General features: G+C 38.2%; 1 protein-coding gene across 6 annotated transcripts in view; it reads right to left on the reverse strand.

Annotated features, from left to right (window-relative positions):
• Elk (Eag-like K[+] channel) overlaps positions 1-21,030 on the reverse strand; it is a 451,009-nt gene that overhangs the window by 22,468 nt on the left and 407,511 nt on the right. For all 6 annotated transcript variants that reach the window (XM_067096523.1, XM_067096526.1, XM_067096524.1 and 3 more), the window contains exons 7-9: positions 11,391-11,551; positions 5,520-5,721; positions 1,385-1,564 (exon numbers count right to left, since the gene is read on the reverse strand). In XM_067096523.1, coding sequence (XP_066952624.1) covers positions 1,385-1,564; positions 5,520-5,721; positions 11,391-11,551 — 543 coding nt within the window. The remainder of the gene's footprint in view (positions 1-1,384; positions 1,565-5,519; positions 5,722-11,390; positions 11,552-21,030) is intronic.

The raw sequence follows: 21,030 nt of genomic DNA on the forward strand, positions 1-21,030 counted from the left end.
CGAGTCACATCTGGCCAACTTTAACCAAAACTAACAGAGCAAGGTGAAACGACAGTTAAATAAAGAGTTACCACAGCGCTAATTAACCCTGGCAGGAAATGATGGTACCCTCGACAGACGGGACAAAACAGCACATATTAAATATAATTTTTGGGATGGTGTAGTTAGCCGTCCCGTTCTGGGCGAAAATTACCCGGATCAAAGAGACCGAACAGCCTTTGATCTCTCTCTATCAATGAGCCATCTTCGGGCCCATATCACTGGAAAGGAACAGAGAGAGAGAGAGAGAGAGAGAGAGAGAGAGAGAGAGAGAGAATGAATCTGGGACCGCTTTTGTCTGGGGGAACCAATTAAAGCAAGACTGTGATACGGTTGCCAGGACTCGCAGCTATGGGGAAATGCATCTTCATATCTTGGTTTCTTGGGTTAAAATGAAATGTATATCCACTGGAGTACTTTGCCATCTCTGCTCAAAGCCTTACGCGTCTCAATGTATTATTTTTTATGATGAAATAAGTGACTCTGGATTATATCACATAGGCTTTCTGCCCTCTCGATTCCTTGGTGTTCGAAACTGTGTACCGATTTATTTATAGAAACAATTAATATTCAATCTTATTTTATTGCCGTATTTTTAACTTTATTCCTCCGAAGAGTCATCTGACGAGATAATAAGGTTGACTGAAAACTGGAGCAGAGAATAATTTGACACAAAGAAGTGAAGATATTGCAGTATTATAAGATGTTGGAATCATCAATCTCCGCTTCATTGGCATTAATCAACACTAACTTCACAGGAAAAAAATTCCTCAGCACATACACACATATATTGTCACAACTAATACCTGCCACTTGAAGCATTCGTTTATCTCAGTGATGAGGCCAACACTTGATGTATCGTTAAGTAAATTTACGAGGTTAAAAGTACAATCCAACAAAAGTTTTACTAAAAGCAAATAATGAACGAAGATTTGAGCAATAATTACAAACAATCACTTCATATCTTCAATAAACATGATATACAAAGACCACAGGATAATGAACTTAAGAGAGCTTGGGTGTACCTCGTTTGGAGTAAACATTTCCAAGGACAACATAGAGGAATAACAAGAAGTAATTTCAAGAGTTATGTATCGTACAAATGGTAACCAACAGATGGCGCTAACAACAGATTACATAATGATAGGAGGGTTATAAGAGTGTATGTAGTATGCGTGTGTGTATATGTGTGTATATATATATATATATATATATATATATATATATATATGAAGTGGACTCAGAGAAATTTCTAAGATAGTGGATTCAGAGAGATTTCTAAGATAAGGATTCACTGAGGAGAGAAAGATGCCCTAAAATCATCTACCATCAAACGAATTCTTACCTCCAACGAGCATGGTGGCAATACTGAATATCTTCTCCTTGTTGGTGTTCGCCGAGACGTTCCCGAAGCCGACGGAAGTTAGAGACGAACAGGTGAAGTAGAGCGCCGTCAGGTACTTCTCCGGAAGCGTCACGTTGAACACGGGCCGATCTAAGCGTTCGGCCAACATCTCGAGCCAGCCTGCGAGGAATATCAGTTATGAGTCACCGAAATGGCTTCCGAATCAAGCAGACAATCTCAGAAATACTTCATCATCATCATCATCATCCAGGTGCCATATCCCCAAGGACGTCGGCAATCGTGGCTCGCCACTCCTCTCCATTAAACTTCATTAAACTCGTAAAGCAATCTTTCAGACTCAAATGGCCAATACCGAAATAGGTATTATACCAACGTATAATATCGATTAGAATAAATATAAGCACAGTCACACCCTCCTAATACATATATGCATAAATATATAAATAATAAGAATCAGCAAGGCATTAAGTCAGAAAGCTTTGGGCAATGGTGTAGGTATCTTTTATACCGAAGCCTCTCTTAAACAAAGGCATTAGCATCACTACCTACTGGCAAGGGTAAACTTGAAAGTGTCTGTAAAAGTATTTTTTCATTCACAATCGACATTGAAACATGATTACAACATCTGAACGAGGATATTATGTAGCGTCAATTCTGAACGATGAGTCCTAAGTTACAGTCAATCATACGGAAAAATATACACTCACACAGAAAAATATACACTAATGTGGGAAAAGTACACATTTATACGGAAAGTATACACTAATAGGGAAAAATATGCAATCACAAGGAAAAAATATACAGAAAAAAATATACTCATTCGGAAAAATAATCATACGGAAAAATATACACACACGGAAAATATACACTCCTGCGGAAAAATATACACACACGAAAAATTACTCATACGGAAAAATATACACACGGAAAATATACACTCAAACGGAAAAATATACACACGGAAAATATACACGCACATGGAAAACTGACACTCAAACGGAAAAAACACCATCAAACGAAAATGTCCGCCGTTTAATTCACCAACAAGGTATAAAAATTAATAATAATCCATTTACAACTCCCCGATTCACAGCACCGAATCCATCATTCCAGTTTCACCAAAAACGAAACTCGTCCGCAGCAGTTTCACCTAGACCAGCTATACCCCAGTGAGCAAAGTTACGCAACCTGTCAAGTACCACCAAAGGGAACACCACTGCACCGGTTTTTTCATTTGATCATTTTTTTATTTTTATTGATGATTAAATTTCAAAATTCATAATTCAAGAGACGTCTGATGTCGGGTGGTGAATGGCAAATGATCCAAAATATACTGATAGGCTTTATTATTATTATTATTTTTATTACTATTTTATTTTTAAGTACTTAGGCGTCTCTTATGCTAGAAAGGGCGAGGTAATTAATAATTATGAGGCTACCGAGCTATTCAGTGACTGGCAGTAAATCTGATTAAGTGGGTTCGGTCATTTTAACACGAGCAACAAATTATTATTATTATTATTATTATTATTAGTAGTAGTAGTAGTAGTAGTAGCAGCAGCAGCAGCAGCAGCAGCAGCAGCAGCAGCAGCAGCAGCAGCAGTAGTAGTAGTAGTAGTAGTAGTAGTAATCAAAATGAGAACAAGGAAGCTCTTGACAACTTCATTTCAGTACTGGTGTTGTTAAGATTAGTAATAACCAACATTTTTATCAATACTGCCTTAAACAATGAATTAATTCACCAATTACAATTTATATCCAGGAATTACGATCAAACACACTTCACATTCAGCATTCGTTCTCATCTCCGAGTCCTACAAAGACTAAAAAAATTACAATAAAAAAATTACACACATATAGATTCAGGAGTCAGAGTCGACAAAAATAGCTACATATAAATTTAGAAGTCAAATTCTACGTCTAACATGACCCATCTAAATAAGACTCATCTTAGTTTACATATTCCATCTTGCCATTACAATGGAATGGAATCTAGTCTCTGTGGACATGTTTTCCATAACAAAGTGAGAGGAGAAAGACCTTTTATAGACCTACAGAGCCATTTTTTATGAAATATGGGTCTTCAAGGAGGTCTTCCATATTGTAAGGATTTGCATATTAATTCTCCCACTCGCATATACAGTACAAATAATAAAATAATGCAAGAGAGACAGAGAGAGAGAGAGAGAGAGAGAGAGAGAGAGAGAGAGAGAGAGTTATTGTTTCATATTAATTGTCACTCATACAGAAATTATGAAAATGCAGTTATACTATGTTTTCTCTCTTATACAAATGCAAGGAGAGAGAGAGAGAGAGAGAGAGAGAGAGAGAGAGAGAGAGAGAGAGAGAGAGAGAGAGAGAGAGAGAGAGAGAGAGAGAGAGTTTGTAATATTTATTTTTTCGAGCTGCTCTAAGTATTATATATATATATATATATATATATATATATATATATATATATATATATATATATATATATATATATATATATATATATATATATATATATATATATATATATATATATATTAGTAAGGACAGAAAAGAGCCTCGATGGCTCAGTTGGTAGAGCAGCTGATTCGGACTTCATAAGAAGTCTGTGTCATGAGTTCAAATCCGCAGCCGGTCGGTCAGAGGGTTGGATACTTTGCTATCCGTGTAGACACCCCGGGATTATGTATGTAATCAGCGGATAGGTTTGCTGAAAGCAAATGGGTGTTACAGACTAATACACACACAAACAAAGCCACTCCAACACCTTCTAAAAACATAACAGACACCTTACACGTCTCGAACTGACGGCCTAAACCGCTCACGTCTCTTCGCTGCTGGGAGAAAGGGAGCTGGGGATTTGGCACAATACATACACATGTGCTACCGGGGTCTAAGCGATGTCAGGCAAATCAAAGTCCTTCGGAAGAAGGCATCGTGCTTACCCCATATGAAAAATGGGATAAAAGCACGTTAAACGAAGAAGAAGATTAGTAAAGGACGAAAGAGTCGAAAGGCCTCGCAGCACTCCAGTGTTTCCCTTTCCTTTGTGGATTTTATCTTTATTTATATAGTCATCACGTTCCATATTTTCGTGATTCAGTTAACACACACACACACACACACATATATATATATATAATTTTCCTGACATGTCTGATTCTATTCTCTAACAACTGTATGAACATACTGACTTATAATTACACAAACACACAAATCAAGGACATATAATGTACCGGTAGTAAATACTGCAACTGGATTTAATAGTTCCCATTATTCTGGAGAAATTGCAAACGTACCCAAGATGTGATTTAACCTGCATTAACTTAGGACGAGAAATGACAAAGTTGTATTTCCAGAGGGTATTATCTCAATATCTCTATGTCTTTTCCAAGACTCCGTGGCAATGGTAAATCTGGCTTCAGGCTTGTAATAGCGAGATTACTATATGAGAAAAACTTAGTACATTGGCATGTATGTATTAAATAGTAAGACATAAAAAATATGAAGATATTTGCTACTGTTTAACATTTCTGTGATGCTCTTTCTTCAAATGTGGCGGTACCCAGGATTCTTAAAAGCAATATTATTACTTTGTCCTTGGCTTTTAACTGCAGAGCACTGCTTGTAGCTTTCTTGTGGATTACAGTTTGTCCTGTATCAAGCTACATTTCATGACCTGAATATATTTTAATACCACTCTGTTCCTTCTTGTCAAATTTTTATAAGGTGGACCCAAGTGGTCCTCACCCATGGCTTCACACCACTCTCTCTCAAAATATTATGCATTCCTCTCTCTCTCTCTCTCTCTCTCTCTCTCTCTCTCTCTCTCTCTCTCTCTCTCTCTCATCTATTATGCATCTCTCTCTCTCTCAAAATCATTATGGACCCTCTCTCAAATTTCAATAAGGTGGACTTCAAGTGGTCCCCACCCATAGCTCCCACACCACCTCTCTCTCTCTCAAAATATTATGCATTCCTCTCTCTCTCTCTCATAATATTATGCATCCTCCTCTCTCTCTCACTCAAAACATTATGCATCCCTCTCTCAAATTTCAGTAAGGTGGACCCACGGTCCAGATAGGGCTTCACACCAACTACGAAACCTTGTCACTGCCATTACCTATATTGCCGTGTTCGCTGTCCTTCTCGGCGTCGGCGATGGCGTACCAGACGCAGGCGAACCAGTGGGCCACGAGCGTGAAGGAGAGCATGAGGAAGGTGAGGATGAGGGCGGAGTACTGAGAACACCTGTCTATCTTCTGAAGGAGGCGCGCCAGGCGGAGGAGACGCGTCAGCTTCAGTAGGTGGATGTTCGCCGTTTGCTGTGAAGAGTCGGAGGAAGGAAGTTGTAGTATTAGTGATGTTATAATGAGGTTCAGAAGTGATGTTATGATTAGGAATATTTAATTATATTTGTAACAATTATATTCGTAATTATGGGCATGTGCTGCCAAGTCCCACGTCCCAACCTGTCCCATACCCCCTACCCCCCAAAAAAATAAACATATAATACCTTTAATTATAAATACGTACATAATGAGTACTGTTACATAAGAGAAAATAGGTACTTAATGATGTGTGTATAAGGAGAGCTATTAAAACCAAGAGAAAATGGAAAAAATGTAACTAATGATATAGTTATATGCATAAAAACTGTTTATGTTAAGTAAAAAAGTAAGCAGTTACGTGTATAAGATATGTTGCTGATTAAAATATATATATATATATTATATATATATATATATATATATAATATATATATATATATATATATATATATATATATATATATATATGTATCACTAATTTTGTAATAATTGCATACACAGCCCAGTCCAAAACAAAAATTATATATTCTATGCTTCAGATACGTGCAAGAACGCTGCTTCAGGTCCCCTCCGAAAGTATGTGCAATTAAAATGATAAAGTCCAAAAAACAAAACAGAAAATAATAGTATACTTATGAGCACAAGCATACAATGAATAACAACACTATTAGCGCGAGGGAGAACGAAACTAACAGCAAGAGACCATTTCAATCAACAGCACACAATAAAATAAACAGGTTACGTTTAACTTAATCAATAGCACAAGTACAAAGCTGTTTACAATAAACGAGATCAGATTATCACGACCAATCATCAACATACGATAAAATCAACACAGTACGCGAAAATTAATCAACCGCACTGGATAATTATCAGATCGGCGAGATAATCGAAATCCGCACCGCGCCTCACAAATCGTTTCGATTCCGTGTATCTGACGTCAATTACATCACGGGCCGGCAAAGGAGAGAAAGGGGGACTCGCATAATTAGGTGCAATGAGCGTGTAATTGCCGCGTAATTAGGCTCAACGCAAGGCCTTACTCGCTAATAACTTTCGGTGCCGTTTGAATCACACTAACTTATGACACGTCTTCGCTTATTACCTCCATTAATGTGATAAGTTTCTAGCAGGACTGCCTTCTTAGGCGTGATGTATTTTCGTCTAAGTCTCTGGAACTGAATGTAAAGTACAGGTTAGGTTAAGTTAGCAATTATGAGGAATGACTTTTATTACTTATAAAAGGCCGAACACTCAAAGGACCTGATTACCTAAGAAGTTATTATTATGTTATCTCGCGTTCTCACCCACGCAAAATACAATGACCGAAGACTATCACTACCTTGAATCTCTATGGATAGTCAGCTCAGTAGTCTGGTTAAACTATCTTAATAATAATAATAAGCACGCGAATCAAGTCGAAATCCTTTCAGATTATTTCAAAACTTCACCGAATTTCTCGTATTGGTGAATATTTCTGAAAGACAATTACATGACGGAACTAAGAGAATAACAGAATTTTTTTTTAACACTTCATAAAATATTTCAAGAGGGGATCAAAGAGGAAAATACAGCCGCGATCTAAAGAGTTGTCGCGAAAGCTTTTCTGAAATTATGTGAATTACGCTTCAATCAAACGGGAAGAGAGACAGACGAACACACTAATATAACATACTCCATAAAAAGTAGTATAGTAGCCTACATAACGCAACGCAATGGTGCTATGGAAAGGAATCGTATTACCCGTCCCCACAACCGCCCCCAAAAAAAAAAAAAAAAAAAAACCAGACATTCCATCACTTAATATCGGTCGAAATGCAAAATAGGACGGGAAATGGTCCACGCTGTATTGAATTACATTTGTTATCTATCAAAAGTACAAAGGACTCTGGACGTGAGTCAATTTTAGCATCGGCGTTTCCATTTATTTCCAACGCCACATGCACAGCGCTGTGATGCTGTGGAGATTATCGCTAAATGTTATCAACTTCGCATTTTAGTGCAATGATTTTTATTTTCAGTAAATGCTGTAATGCTCTTTGCCTTGATGGCAGTGAGTATCGACGTGAAAGTTCATAATTTATCATTTATACATGAAGTGTTCTGTGCGCTTGGCGTAATTTGTATATTGGAGGGAGAAGTGATAGGACACAAACTAATGATCAAATGATCGCATCGCCGTATTTTGTACAAATAATAGACTTATTATTTGTAATCAGTCAGTTACGTACTCGACATTCGTGAAAAATGAGTGTGAAGGCACAAATATTGTGTTTATTTGTTTTATGGACCCTTCAGTTCATGCAACGCTCTTAAATTTCAGCAAACCGAATTTTATGTAGAAGTAAGCTAAAATCTAGGGTTTATCTCAGCAAACTATAAAACACACCAGATTCTCAAACAGCAATCAGTATATACTGAAAAATAGCTCCAACTAAGAAGGTTCAAGAGCCAAGCAATTTTTAGGAGTCCATCCCTCCCCTACCCCAGGCCCAAAAAACTAGATTTGGGAAGCAGTCCCCCCCCCCAAAACCCAATGTAAAGATGGAAAGATCATATTCACTTACTGTATACTATTATTATTTTTTTTTATTTGCCTATTTATCTATTTATTTCTTTCCCTTCCAAGTATCACGGCCGAATTCCCCCTTTCAACTTTAGATATCTAATGCTCAAATGGTCGGAAAAGCATCTTAGAGACCATCGACGCAGAATCTTGGACAACCCAAAAAAGAAGAGGTAGAAGATGATAAAAAAAGAAAAGAAAAAGAGATTATCAGCGGTAAAACTTTTCAGCCTAACCGCTTTCGACTTCCACTCTGATTCCTATCTCCGTCTCGAGGCCTCTTAAGGGGAGGAAAATGGTTTGTATATATATAAGTATATATATCCGTGTCTTTCCTTGTGCTCTCTCCGTCCTTAAGCGGCTTTTCAGAACTACCGCATGTCAGGCTCAAGGGATTTCCAGTGACTTATTCCGAGGAGGGGAATTCAAATGTTGCTAATGCGGATTGAGTTTCTTGTTACGTTATCATTTCTGCTTTTTTTTTTTTACCCAGTTTTTCAGAAGTAAACCAGTACTGTTTAGAAGATTTTACGAAATAATGATAACAACAGTCGTTTTTCAGTCATTTATTGTTTTAGGAGATTAAAAATTTGAAAAAAGGATTTAAACATAAAATTGAAAAACAAATGAATTTAAGGCATCGAGGTACATAACACTGGAAGTATTCTCCATGACACATGGTAATTATTTTATATTTACCCAAGAGTAACTTCCGTGCTTAGTTTTTATTATTCATAGATAATAAAACTGATATATTATAATATATTAAGTGTTCATAGCAAAAGAATAATTAAAAAGAAATAAAATACGGATAGAGCGCCATAACTATCGGGATGGTGGGAGGGGGGTGTGTGTGTGTCTCCATAGGTATCCCCTTCCCCCCCACAGGTACCCCCATTCCTTCATCCTTCTTTAGCGTCTCTGAAATTTACCGTAGAGGGACAAGACGCAAATAACCCCCAGAAAAAAAAAAAAAAAAAAAAAAAAACTCTAGGTTTATTCAGAAGTCATTTTATCATCAAAAGTCGCGCACGAACCCGTGTGCGCCGAACCATGGTCTCTTCCGAGTTCTTCAAAGCCGAAACTCCCATATCAGACCATTTACAATTTAGAGACTACATTTTGACTTTCATGAGTCCCCTGGGAGGAGGAGGGCTGGGGGGCGGGCTGCTGCCGTTGGAATGGAGGAGTCTCTCTCTCTCTCTCATACAAACAACCCAGATCATTTAGTAGTAGCATTTCAGCTCCGCCGAGAGACGAATATCACGTCCATTAGGGCTTGTTTGTCTCGGGGTTCACCTCGTCCATTAGTCGCCTTGTTTTGTCCCGGCTTCCTTAAGTGATAAGAAATTTGCCATTATACTTGCGTCAGCGTTCAAGCCGTGGAGGAGTCCCGGACGAAATTTAGAGAATGATGTTGACTCTCTCTCTCTCTCTCTCTCTTTTTTTTTTTTAATGACATTTTTTTTTTACTCTTTTCTATGAGAGGGGTCCAAATGGGATTTAGAGACCGGCCGGTGGAACAAAGACGGGATCATTCCGATTTCGTCCATCAACCGCAGGAGAGTCCAAAACCTCTTTATCTTTATCTCAGGCATCGCTTGATAAATCGCTCGGGGGTCAATTTCCACTCTGATGGATGGATGGTGAGTATGGCAAGAATGAAAGAGTGAATCTATCCCGCCTAAGAAAGACGGAGACCGAAATACCGCGAATAAAATAAGGAAATAAAAAAGTGTCTTTGGGTACGCCGTAGGGTTTATCCCTTTGATGTGGAAAATGAATCGGGGAAAACGAACCGAGTGCAGATAAACCATCTGTGGTTTATTATGCCATTCCATTCCTCCGCCGATTCACGAAGCCTTCCACGAAATAACTTAGGAAATAACCGCTCGCTACTCGTACCGTAATCGCTTTTTTTTTTAATCCACGACGGAGAAGAAGGACTTTCTACGGAAGAGAGATATCTAACGTATTTCGCTGGGCCGTCTGGGGAATTTCTTTTCAGCTTGGCAAAGCAACCGTTGCAAGGGGTTATATAAAGAATACAGCAGATATACGAGATAACAGGCAGATAAAACTGTCACGGTTCTTAGCCAAAGAATCAAGCCGCTGGGATTTTTACGTGATTCTGCGTCTCGGGAAAGAATCAGGAAAAACCACGACCCACTTGGCCTAGGCAAAATGGTTAACATATTTGTCGAGCCAAAAACACATCATGGGGCTGTAAACGGGGAGCTTGACATTTTATTATTATTATTATTGTTATTATTATTATTATTATTATTATTATTATTATTATTATTATTTACGTAGAAGAGAAAAGAATTATAACGAACGCAGAGAAGACTCAATATAAAATTAACTCAAATGATGGGATACCCTATTTAACAAGAATTATTGTTATTATTATTATTATTATTATTATTATTATTATTATTATTATTATTATTATTTCCAGACAAAACATTTTAGAATATGAATCTCCTACAGGACAGCAAACTTACTCACACGACGAGGAATGGATAAAAACAATTCAAGATAAATGACCCACAAAAGGGACCCATCTGGTTGATCGAATAAGGACCGCAAGCAATAAATACATGTGATGATGTTCAAGAAGAGAAATATACAGAAAACGATAAAATAACTACTGAACTTAGATAAAAAAACACACGACAAGGTCACAGGGAAGCATCCAGAGAGAGAGAGAGAGAGATTAAAATAGGCTTGAGTGCTTTTGTGTGTGCATGCATATGTGTGTGTGTGAGAGAGAGAGAGAGAGAGAGAGAGAGAGAGAGAGAGAGAGAGAGAGAGAGAGAGATTATCATAATCACCAATGAGAAATAGGCTTGAGTGCTTTTGCGTGTGTGTGTGTGTGTGTGTGTGTGTGAGAGAGAGAGAGAGAGAGAGAGAGAGAGAGAGAGAGAGAGAGAGAGAGAGAGAGAGAGAGAGGTTATCATAATCACCAATGAGAAATAGGCTTGAGTGCTTTTGCGTGCGTGCGTATGTGTGTGTGTGTGTGTGTGTTTGAGAGAGAGAGAGAGAGAGAGAGAGAGAGAGAGAGAGAGAGAGAGAAAAGGGACGTTGAACTCACCGAGCTGTAAACGTCAGTAGCCACCAGGAGATCGAAGGGCATCGCGGCCGCCAGGTCCGGCAGGAACCAGCCTTTGACGTAATGCGTCGCTATCCTGCAGGGACTAAGAACCACCTCGCCTTTCTTGTTGACGAAGGTCGTGCGGAAGTTCAGGATGATGTCTGCGAACAAGAGGAAAGAATTACTATCTATCATTTCGTAGGATTTCGGAGGATACTTGTGATTGTATGAGGTAAGTACTTTTTCTTAGAAATGAAGCATTTTTTTTTTTTTACCTTTTCCTACTTTTTTTTTGGAAAAGGATATTTGGATTTCGGAAGATTTTGGAAAATGCTTACGACTGCATGAGGTATATAAGTACTACTTTAGAAAGTTTTTGAAAGTAAATACTTTTGACTTTTTCATATTTTTTAAAGAAATGGCAAGTTGATACGCATTCCTGAATATCTTACGAATATACAAATGAAGGACTTTTATGCTTTTTCTTTTAAGAAACGACAAGTTCTTACACATTCCTGAATATCTCGCGAACAGGTTCACACAGCCGATGCGAGGATTTCCTGGTCGAGGTCACCCTGTTGCTAATTATGCAATGGTATACATCTTCCACAAAGTACTGATTACTCACGCCTTTTAATTTCAGTCTCTCTCTCTCTCTCTCTCATACGTGCTCCACTGACTAAGAAATAAAGGGGTTTTAAGGAAAAACAAAAGCCATTCCTTTCTTATACAGACCTGGGGATCGAACGCACACTTCATCATTGCAAGCAGGGAGCGGGTTAATTGCGCCGTGAGGACCAGAGGAGGAGGAGGAGGAGGAGGAGGAGGAGGAGGAGGAGGAGGAGGAGGAGGAGGAGGAGGAGGAGAGAGAGAGAGAGAGAGAGAGAGAGAGAGAGAGAGAGAGAGAGAGAGAGAGAGAGAGAGAGAGAGAAATTCATGTACCACTACAGCAGTCCAAAGATCGCCCGAAAATAAATTCACTCTCGGAATAAGAGGAAAGCGTCAAGAGTAACAATTTGAAAGTAAATGAGTAATTACCTATTACAAGGTAGTTATAATTCCATGAAATTCCCTTGAAGAAAGAGGATTTATATACGCACATTATTATTATTATTATTAATATTATTACTATTATTATTATTCAGAAGATGAACCCATTTCATGTGGAACAAGCTCACCAAAAGGGCCACTGACCCGAAATTCAAGCTTCCAAAGAATATGGCGTTCCTTAGAAAGGAGTAACACACGGTAATGGGAAGAACAGAAGAGAGACCACTTATTAAGAAAGAAAAAGTATATTAACATACACATACATACGCCAACACAAAACCTGATTCACAGCATCACAGGCATGGAGAAATTGGCACCTTAAGCGCAGCGCCTCGGGGAATATTTTCTCAATTTCGGCCCCGTTTTCTCCTTCAAAATCGCAGCACCTAAGGAACAGGTCATTATTCTGGGCGTTCCGCGTATTCAGCATGTCTCCTCATCAACTGTCCCCAGAGAGAGAGAGAGAGAGAGAGAGAGAGAGAGAAAGAGAGAGAGAGAGATGGAAGGCCACTCTAATGACGGAATCTAATGAAGATATGACTCAAGGGGACGAAGATATAAAAACGATAGGAAAATGTTACACTTTTTAGTTTTAAATTGACACAAGGCTGTTTCAGTGGAAAGGAAAGTTAGCCATAACTTCTAAATTTGGCACGAACACAAACAGAGATATAAAGAAGCAAATAAGTGAAACCCAGAGGTAAAAATTATACATAACATGCATTGTCATTTAGGAAAGAAAAGTGGATGAAAACATGACAAAAAATTACAAATGAAATTATGTACTACTGAAAAAGGTGATACGGAACTCTTTGTATCTTTTACGTAACTACATTTATTCTCATTTTTCTTAGTATGGCAACTGGCTCTGTTCACTGTAGCTAAGGTAAAAAATACAGGAAAGAAAGAGAAACAGAAAAAACCCGGCAATTTTCGTGGCCTATTCCGACAACTCTCTTTTGGACTTTTCATAACAGGATATGATTTTATAACATGTAAATTCATTATCCTTCACATTATAAACAAAAGGGCAAGTGATCTGTAGTCTCTAAGAAACATTCATTATTTTTCCTTTGGAAAAATAGCTCAGGGCCACTACCCCTTTTTGGTTACATTAATAATAAGGAATTTAATGGTGATGTACTTTATGCTTATGATCAAAACAGATGCAACTTGTGCAATTAAATCCACACGTGAAAAATTCATTTCCGCATATTCATCCTCTAGCTGGGCTGTCACACGAATTACGAAGAAACAATGCGTTCACTGAAGACATAAATGAAAAAGCAACAATAAAACACCACCTACATGGACAAATCACAATTAACTAGAAAGTAAAGCCAAGAAAATAAACAATCAACAATCGGCAAACGGCAATTCCGGTGGACGACCACACCACGGGAGGGAGCATCGTCCCTTTAAGTTTCCATAAAGCTGGTCGTGGAAGCACTTTTGAGGGGGGCTCACAGCTGCCTCGCAAATGCACATTTGCATTTGTATTGCACAGCTCATGTGGCTGCAACAAGCGTTGATTGGGCGGAGAGATGGAAGTCCCGAGATATGGAACATTGCAACTCGGGCCAATTACTAAATGTAAAGACTCTCTCTCTCTGCATTCTGCCCTTCCTCCCCTACCCCCTTCCACCACCCACTTCCTAAACACACATACACTCACCACACACACACACACATACATACATACAAGCAGAGTTATTCACCTTCCGCTTTAATTACAACTTGAAGCCAAATGGCAACTCGACCAGCCATTGCAGCAGCATTCTGGTACGTGATTTTTTTCTCTCCAATTATTAGTAAGGTGCAGTTAATCCACATAAATGAACAAATAATACAGCAGGTGATTCAACTCAATAAAATCCTTGTCTACACCTTGCTCTTTCACAAATTCATATGAGCAATTGCTGGGATTCAGTTGATGTATCATCTACAAATTACCTTAATGCTTGTTGAGTTCCAGGTGACCAACATATCAAAGTGTCTGTTCCATGCATGCATTTCCTACTTCCTGATCAGCGGTTAAGATGCATCTAACACCATTACCGGAGTGAGCCAGTACAAGGTTAATTTTTAGTGAATGAAATCCTCAAGTCACGTGAACAATGCAACGAAATGATGGTGGATATGAAAAAAAGTTTAAATACGAAAACAGACAATAATACCAAACGCACAGTAAAGTAAACTTTATACGATATTCGCCAAATAGTTCCGAGATGCAAACAGACTTACCATTCTAGATAATGTACCTTCTTAGAGTAGGCAGGGCGCTCAATATCTAATAATATCCATTCATTTACTTGTATGGGTTATTGAGCCTCTGTGGTACCTACGTAATCCTAGACACTACATTTTTGCCAAACGAGATTTCTCATCCATGTGCTGGATATAATTGTGTCTTATTTTCTAAAGTGAGTCTATTGAAAACGGCTTCCCGGACGAGGGATTAAGCTGAGAATAAGAAGGTTATTTTCGGGTGTGAAAGTCTGACTACGTTACCTTGAACGGTTGTAAGTCAAAGGGTCTATGAATAGCTGAAAGAGAATACTTTTTTTTATGAATTTGTGTAAAAGGGAATGAATTCTATGTAGCCCTATAAATATGAAATACTTATGAAAAATAATAATAATAATAATAATAATAACAACAATAATAATAATAATAATAATAATAATAATAATAATAATAATAATAATAATAATAATAATAATAATAATACGAGCTGATGATGAATAACATATTATTTTTTACTGAAGGCTCGTATTACAACTGCTTTTCTTTATTCTTTTAAATCCCTCATCGAGACTGTTACCTGTAACTCAAATAACTTTTCAGTTTATCCAAAGCAGTGACGTTAGATACAAAACCTTGATTATGATTTCGTGTTTTACTTGTCACCAGTCTCTTTCTTGTCAGTGTTTAGTTGCTTTTTCTCCTCCCCAGTTTCTACTTTAGTTGCTTTTCCTCCTCCCCAGTTTTTATTTTGTTGCTTTTCCTCCTTCCCAGTTTCTATTTTAGTTGTTTTCCTCATCCTCAGTTTCTATTTTAGTTGCTCTTCCTCCTCCCCAATTTCTATTTTAGTTGATTTTCCTCCTCCACAGTTTCTATTTTTGTCGCTTTTCCTCCTCCCCAGTTTCTATTTTAGTTGTTTTCCTCATCACCAGTTTCTATTTTAGTTGCTTTTCCTCCTTCCCAGTTTCTATTTTAGTTGTTTTCCTCCTCCCCAGTTTCTATTTTAGTGGCTTTTCCTCCTCCCCAGTTTCTATTTTAGTTGATTTTCCTCCTCCCCAGTTTCTATTTTTGTTGCTTTTCCTCCTTCCCAGTATCTATTTTAGTTGATTTTCCTCCTCCCCAGTTTCTATTTTAGTTGCTTTTCCTCCTCCCCAGTTTCTATTTTAGTTGCTTTTCCTCCTCCCAGTTTCTATTTTAGTTGCTTTTCCTCCTCCCAGTTTATATTTTAGTTACTTTTCCTCCTCCCCAGTTTCTATTTTAGTTTTCCTCCTCCCCAGTTTCTATTTTAGTTGCTTTTCCTCCTCCCAGTTTCTATTTTAGTTGCTTTTTCCTCCTCCCCAGTTTCTATTTTAGTTGCTTTTCCTCCTCCCCAGTTTCTATTTTAGTTACTTTTCCTCCTCCCCAGTTTCTATTTTAGTTGATTTTCCTCCTCCCAGTTTCTATTTTAGTTGCTTTTCCTCCTCCCCAGTTTCTATTTTAGTTGCTTTTCCTCCTCCCCAGTTTCTATTTTAGTTGCTTTTCCTCCTCCCCAGTTTCTATTTTAGTTGCTTTTCCTCCTCCCCAGTTTCTATTTTAGTTGCTTTTCCTCCTCCCCAGTTTCTATTTTAGTTGCTTTTCCTCCTCCCCAGTTTCTATTTTAGTTGCTTTTCCTTCTCCCCAGTTTCTATTTTAGTTGCTTTTTCTCCTCCCAGTTTCTATTTTAGTTGCTTTTCCTCCTCCCCAGTTTATATTTTAGTTGCTTTTCCTCCTCCCAGTTTCTATTTTAGTTGCTTTTCCTCCTCCCCAGTTTCTATTTTAGTTGCTTTTCCTCCTCCCCAGTTTCTATTTTAGTTGCTTTTCCTCCTCCACAGTTTCTATTTTAGTTGCTTTTCCTCCTCCACAGTTTATATTTTAGTTGCTTTTCCTCCTCCCCAGTTTCTATTTTAGTTGCTTTTCCTCCTCCCCAGTTTCTATTTTAGTTGCTTTTCCTCCTCCCCAGTTTCTATTTTAGTTGCTTTTTCCTCCTCCCCAGTTTATATTTTAGTTGCTTTTCCTCCTCCACAGTTTCTATTTTTAGTTGCTTTTCCTCCTCCCAGTTTATATTTTAGTTGCTTTTCCTCCTCCCCAGTTTATATTTTAGTTGCTTTTCCTCCTCCCCAGTTTATATTTTAGTTGCTTTTCCTCCTCCCCAGTTTATATTTTAGTTGCTTTTCCTCCTCCACAGTTTCTATTTTAGTTGCTTTTCCTCCTCCCCAGTTTATATTTTAGTTGCTTTTCCTCCTCCCCAGTTTCTATTTTAGTTGCTTTTCCTCCTCCCCAGTTTATATTTTAGTTGCTTTTCCTCCTCCCCAGTTTAAATTTTAGTTGCTTTTCCTCCTCCCCAGTTTCTATTTTAGTTGCTTTTCCTCCTCCCCAGTTTCTATTTTAGTTGATTTTCCTCCTCCCCAGTTTATATTTTAGTTGATTTTCCTCCTCCCCAGTTTATATTTTAGTTGCTTTTCCTCCTCCCCAGTTTATATTTTAGTTGCTTTTCCTCCTCCCCAGTTTATATTTTAGTTGCTTTTCCTCCTCCCCAGTTTCTATTTTAGTTGCTTTTTTCCTCCTCCCCAGTTTCTATTTTTAGTTGCTTTTCCTCCTCCCCAGTTTCTATTTTAGTTGCTTTTCCTCCTCCTGAGTTTATATTTTAGTTGCTTTTCCTCCTCCCAGTTTATTTTTTTAGTTGCTTTTCCTCCTCCCCAGTTTATATTTAATTGCTTTTCCTCCTCCCCAGTTTATATTTTAGTTGCTTTTCCTCCTCCCCAGTTTATATTTTTTAGTTGCTTTTCCTCCTCCACAGTTTCTATTTTAGTTGCTTTTTCCTCCTCCCCAGTTTATATTTTAGTTGCTTTTCCTCCTCCCAGTTTATATTTTAGTTGCTTTTCCTCCTCCACAGTTTTCTATTTTAGTTGCTGTCATCCTCCCCAGTTTCTATTTTAGTTGCTTTTCCTCCTCCCCAGTTTCTATTTTAGTTGCTTTTCCTCCTCCACAGTTTCTATTTTAGTTGCTTTTCCTCCTCCCCAGTTTCTATTTTAGTTACTTTTCCTCCTCCCCAGTTTCTATTTTAGTTGCTTTTCCTCCTCCCCAGTTTATATTTTAGTTGCTTTTCCTCCTCCCCAGTTTCTATTTTAGTTGCTTTTCCTCCTCCCCAGTTTCTATTTTAGTTGCTGTCATCCCCAGTTTTCTATTTTTGTTGCTTTTCCTCCTCCCCAGTTTCTATTTTAGTTGTTTTCCTCATCCCCAGTTTCTATTTTAGTTGCTTTTTCCTCCTCCCCAGTTTCTATTTTAGTTGTTTTTCCTCCTCCCCAGTTTATATTTTAGTTGCTTTTCCTCCTCCCCAGTTTATATTTTAGTTACTTTTCCTCCTCCACAGTTTCTATTTTAGTTGCTTTTCCTCCTCCCCAGTTTATATTTTAGTTGCTTTTCCTCCTCCCCAGTTTCTATTTTTTTAGTTGCTTTTCCTCCTCCCCAGTTTCTATTTTTAGTTGCTTTTCCTCCCTCCCCAGTTTCTATTTTAGTTGCTTTTCCTCCTCCCAGTTTCTATTTTAGTTGCTTTTCCTCCTCCCCAGTTTATATTTTAGTTGCTTTTTCCTCCTCCCCATTTTCTATTTTACTTGCTTTTCCTCCTCCCCAGTTTCTATTTTAGTTGCTGTCATCTCCCCAGTTTCTATTTTTGTTGCTTTTCCTCCTCCCCAGTTTCTATTTTAGTTGTTTTCCTCATCCCCAGTTTCTATTTTAGTTGCTTTTCCTCCTCCCCAGTTTCTATTTTAGTTGTTTTTCCTCCTCCCCAGTTTCTATTTTAGTTGCTTTTCCTCCTCCCCAGTTTATATTTTAGTTACTTTTCCTCCTCCACAGTTTCTATTTTAGTTGCTTTTCCTCCTCCCCAGTTTATATTTTAGTTGCTGTCATCCTCCCCAGTTTCTATTTTAGTCGATTTTCCTCCTCCCCAGTTTCTATTTGTCTGCTTGTCTGTCATTCTTAGTTCAAAAAAGCGAGGAGACTCCCCATACTCTGTGAATGTCACTTAACCAGCATTCCCCGGAGCTTCCAAATCGACATTCCTGAATTGCTGTTGTGGTTAACCAAGAACGGTTTAATTATAAGTTAATTGGATTTGGGATATAACATTTAGACCAAAGCGCTGGGACCTATGAGGTCATTCAGCGCTGAAAATAATGTTGAAACAATTGTTAGGAGAGGGTGGAAAGTAAGATGGAAGAAAGAGAATATGAACGGAGGTTATAGTAAAGGGAATGAAAGGGGTTGCAGCTAGAGGCCGAAGGGACGCTGCGAAGCACCTTAAGTAATGCCTACAGTGCACCGCGTGAGGTACACTGACAGCACTACACCCCTACGGAGAATTACAGGTTAATGATTGTACGACAAAAATGGTGGGAAAAAATAAAATAAAAAATCAGTGACATAATTAAATGACAAGAGACAGTGACATGGACACCCTAGAATTCAGCTGGTCTGAAATGCTGTAGATAATCGAATTATTCAAGTTTTGATGCTTGCGAGTAGTATTAAGCCACTAAGACATCTTAACTTCCAGTTTTCTTCAATTTTTCAAGTTCATAGGTCATTGTGCTTTCACGTACAAAAGAATGTGTGAAGTGAATGTAACAGTGGGTACCAGTGTTGTTGTTATTATTATTATTATTATTATTATTATTATTATTATTATTATTATTATTATGATGGAAGAGAGAAATCCACAATATATTTTGAATTTAAAACAAAACGAAATATCATATACACAGACCTTTCGAGAATTTACTCGGCTATCGGAAACTCTGTAGAGATTTGAAAATATTTTGACATTTTTGACAGAAAATGATCATGTATTTCATTCATGATTGCACTGCTCATACCATGAGAAATCGTAATTAAAACTGTTATTCAAAATAAACAAACCTTCGCATGGTACAGGACTAAAAGCGAGCTTCCACAGGATATGAATAAAAGAAGTGAACATGAAAATAAAGTTATATCAACAAACACGTTAATTGAAACGCAAAAGTAATATTGCAAGTTGAAAAAAAAAAGGTATCGGTAAATGAATTTTTTTGAGCAGCGTTACAGCTTTTATAAACTCACGATTATTGTCATCAATAACAGTGTTGGGAGAATCATTGCACTTCAACTGCAGAAATGAAGGACTTCCAGCATCAGACAGCTTTTAATCTTGGTGCAAATGTCATAACGACGCTAACTTTAGTTCCATTTTGAAATACTGATGAATTGGAATATAAAATTTAGGCCAGACACCAAGCGCTTGGACATACGAGGTCATTCAGCGCTGGATATAATGCTGAAACAATTGTTAGGAGAGGGTGGAAAATAAGATGAAAGAAAGAGAATATGAACAGAGTTACAGTACTGGGAATGAAAGGGGGTTGCAGCCAGGGGGCCGAAGGGACGCTGCAAAGAACCTTATGTAAAGCCGACAGTGCACCGCGTAAAGTACAGTGACGGCACTTTGCCCACTCGCCCCCATACGGGATTTGAAATTTATAGGTGACGGGAACTGGACAAAGAAGGTCACCTTCCGGCAACAGCCTGAATCGTAATTACCCTGGAAGATCTGAAGGACAGGACTTCAATTTCATCGTCGCTGCAGACACACAAAGCGAACAAAGCCTAATTCTCGATTGTTGCACTACATGATGTGTAACTCAAATACAATGAAAACTGAATCTTGGAACAGAAGGTATTTATGCAGCAAGCACTGTCTTATGTTTAGAACTGGGAAGCAAAGCGCTGCCTATGCAAAGCGAAATACTGAAAGGGAGAAAGGTACAAGAGGACTTAATCAAGAAACTGAAGAACAGGTAACAAATGTGCAGCTCAGGTGATCAGGCCACAATATTTATTAGGAAACTCTCTCTCTCTCTCTGTGTCTGAAAACATCCAAAGCCTTTACGACGAAGATAATGCTAAGCAGACTGAGCAATCACGCAGCACCTTTGCAAAAGAGCCGATCAAAGGAGCGTAAAAAGCCCTTCGCTTGGAGACGCAAAAAAGCGACTTCCCATTTAGATTCACTAAGCCTTTGTTTGGGAAGGTCTGACTCGAGTGAAGGCTCGGGATAAGAACTGCTGGGCCTTCACCCAGATGGCTTTTTCGTCCTTTGAGGAGTAGCACTGGAGTCCTCATCCTCCTACCCACGCCTCCTCTCCTCCCTACTCACGAGGACTTTCCTCCCCCTACCCTCCGATTCCTGTCTCTCACTGACTTGGATTTGACCTCTTGTTGTTTTGGTTTTTCTTAATTTTCATTTCCCAACCGAAGTCAAGTGATGAGGTCGATCTAATTGTTCTAGAGACTG

The sequence above is a fragment of the Macrobrachium rosenbergii genome, chromosome 53 (genome assembly GCF_040412425.1).
Source record: "Macrobrachium rosenbergii isolate ZJJX-2024 chromosome 53, ASM4041242v1, whole genome shotgun sequence".
Lineage (NCBI taxonomy): Eukaryota > Metazoa > Arthropoda > Malacostraca > Decapoda > Palaemonidae > Macrobrachium > Macrobrachium rosenbergii.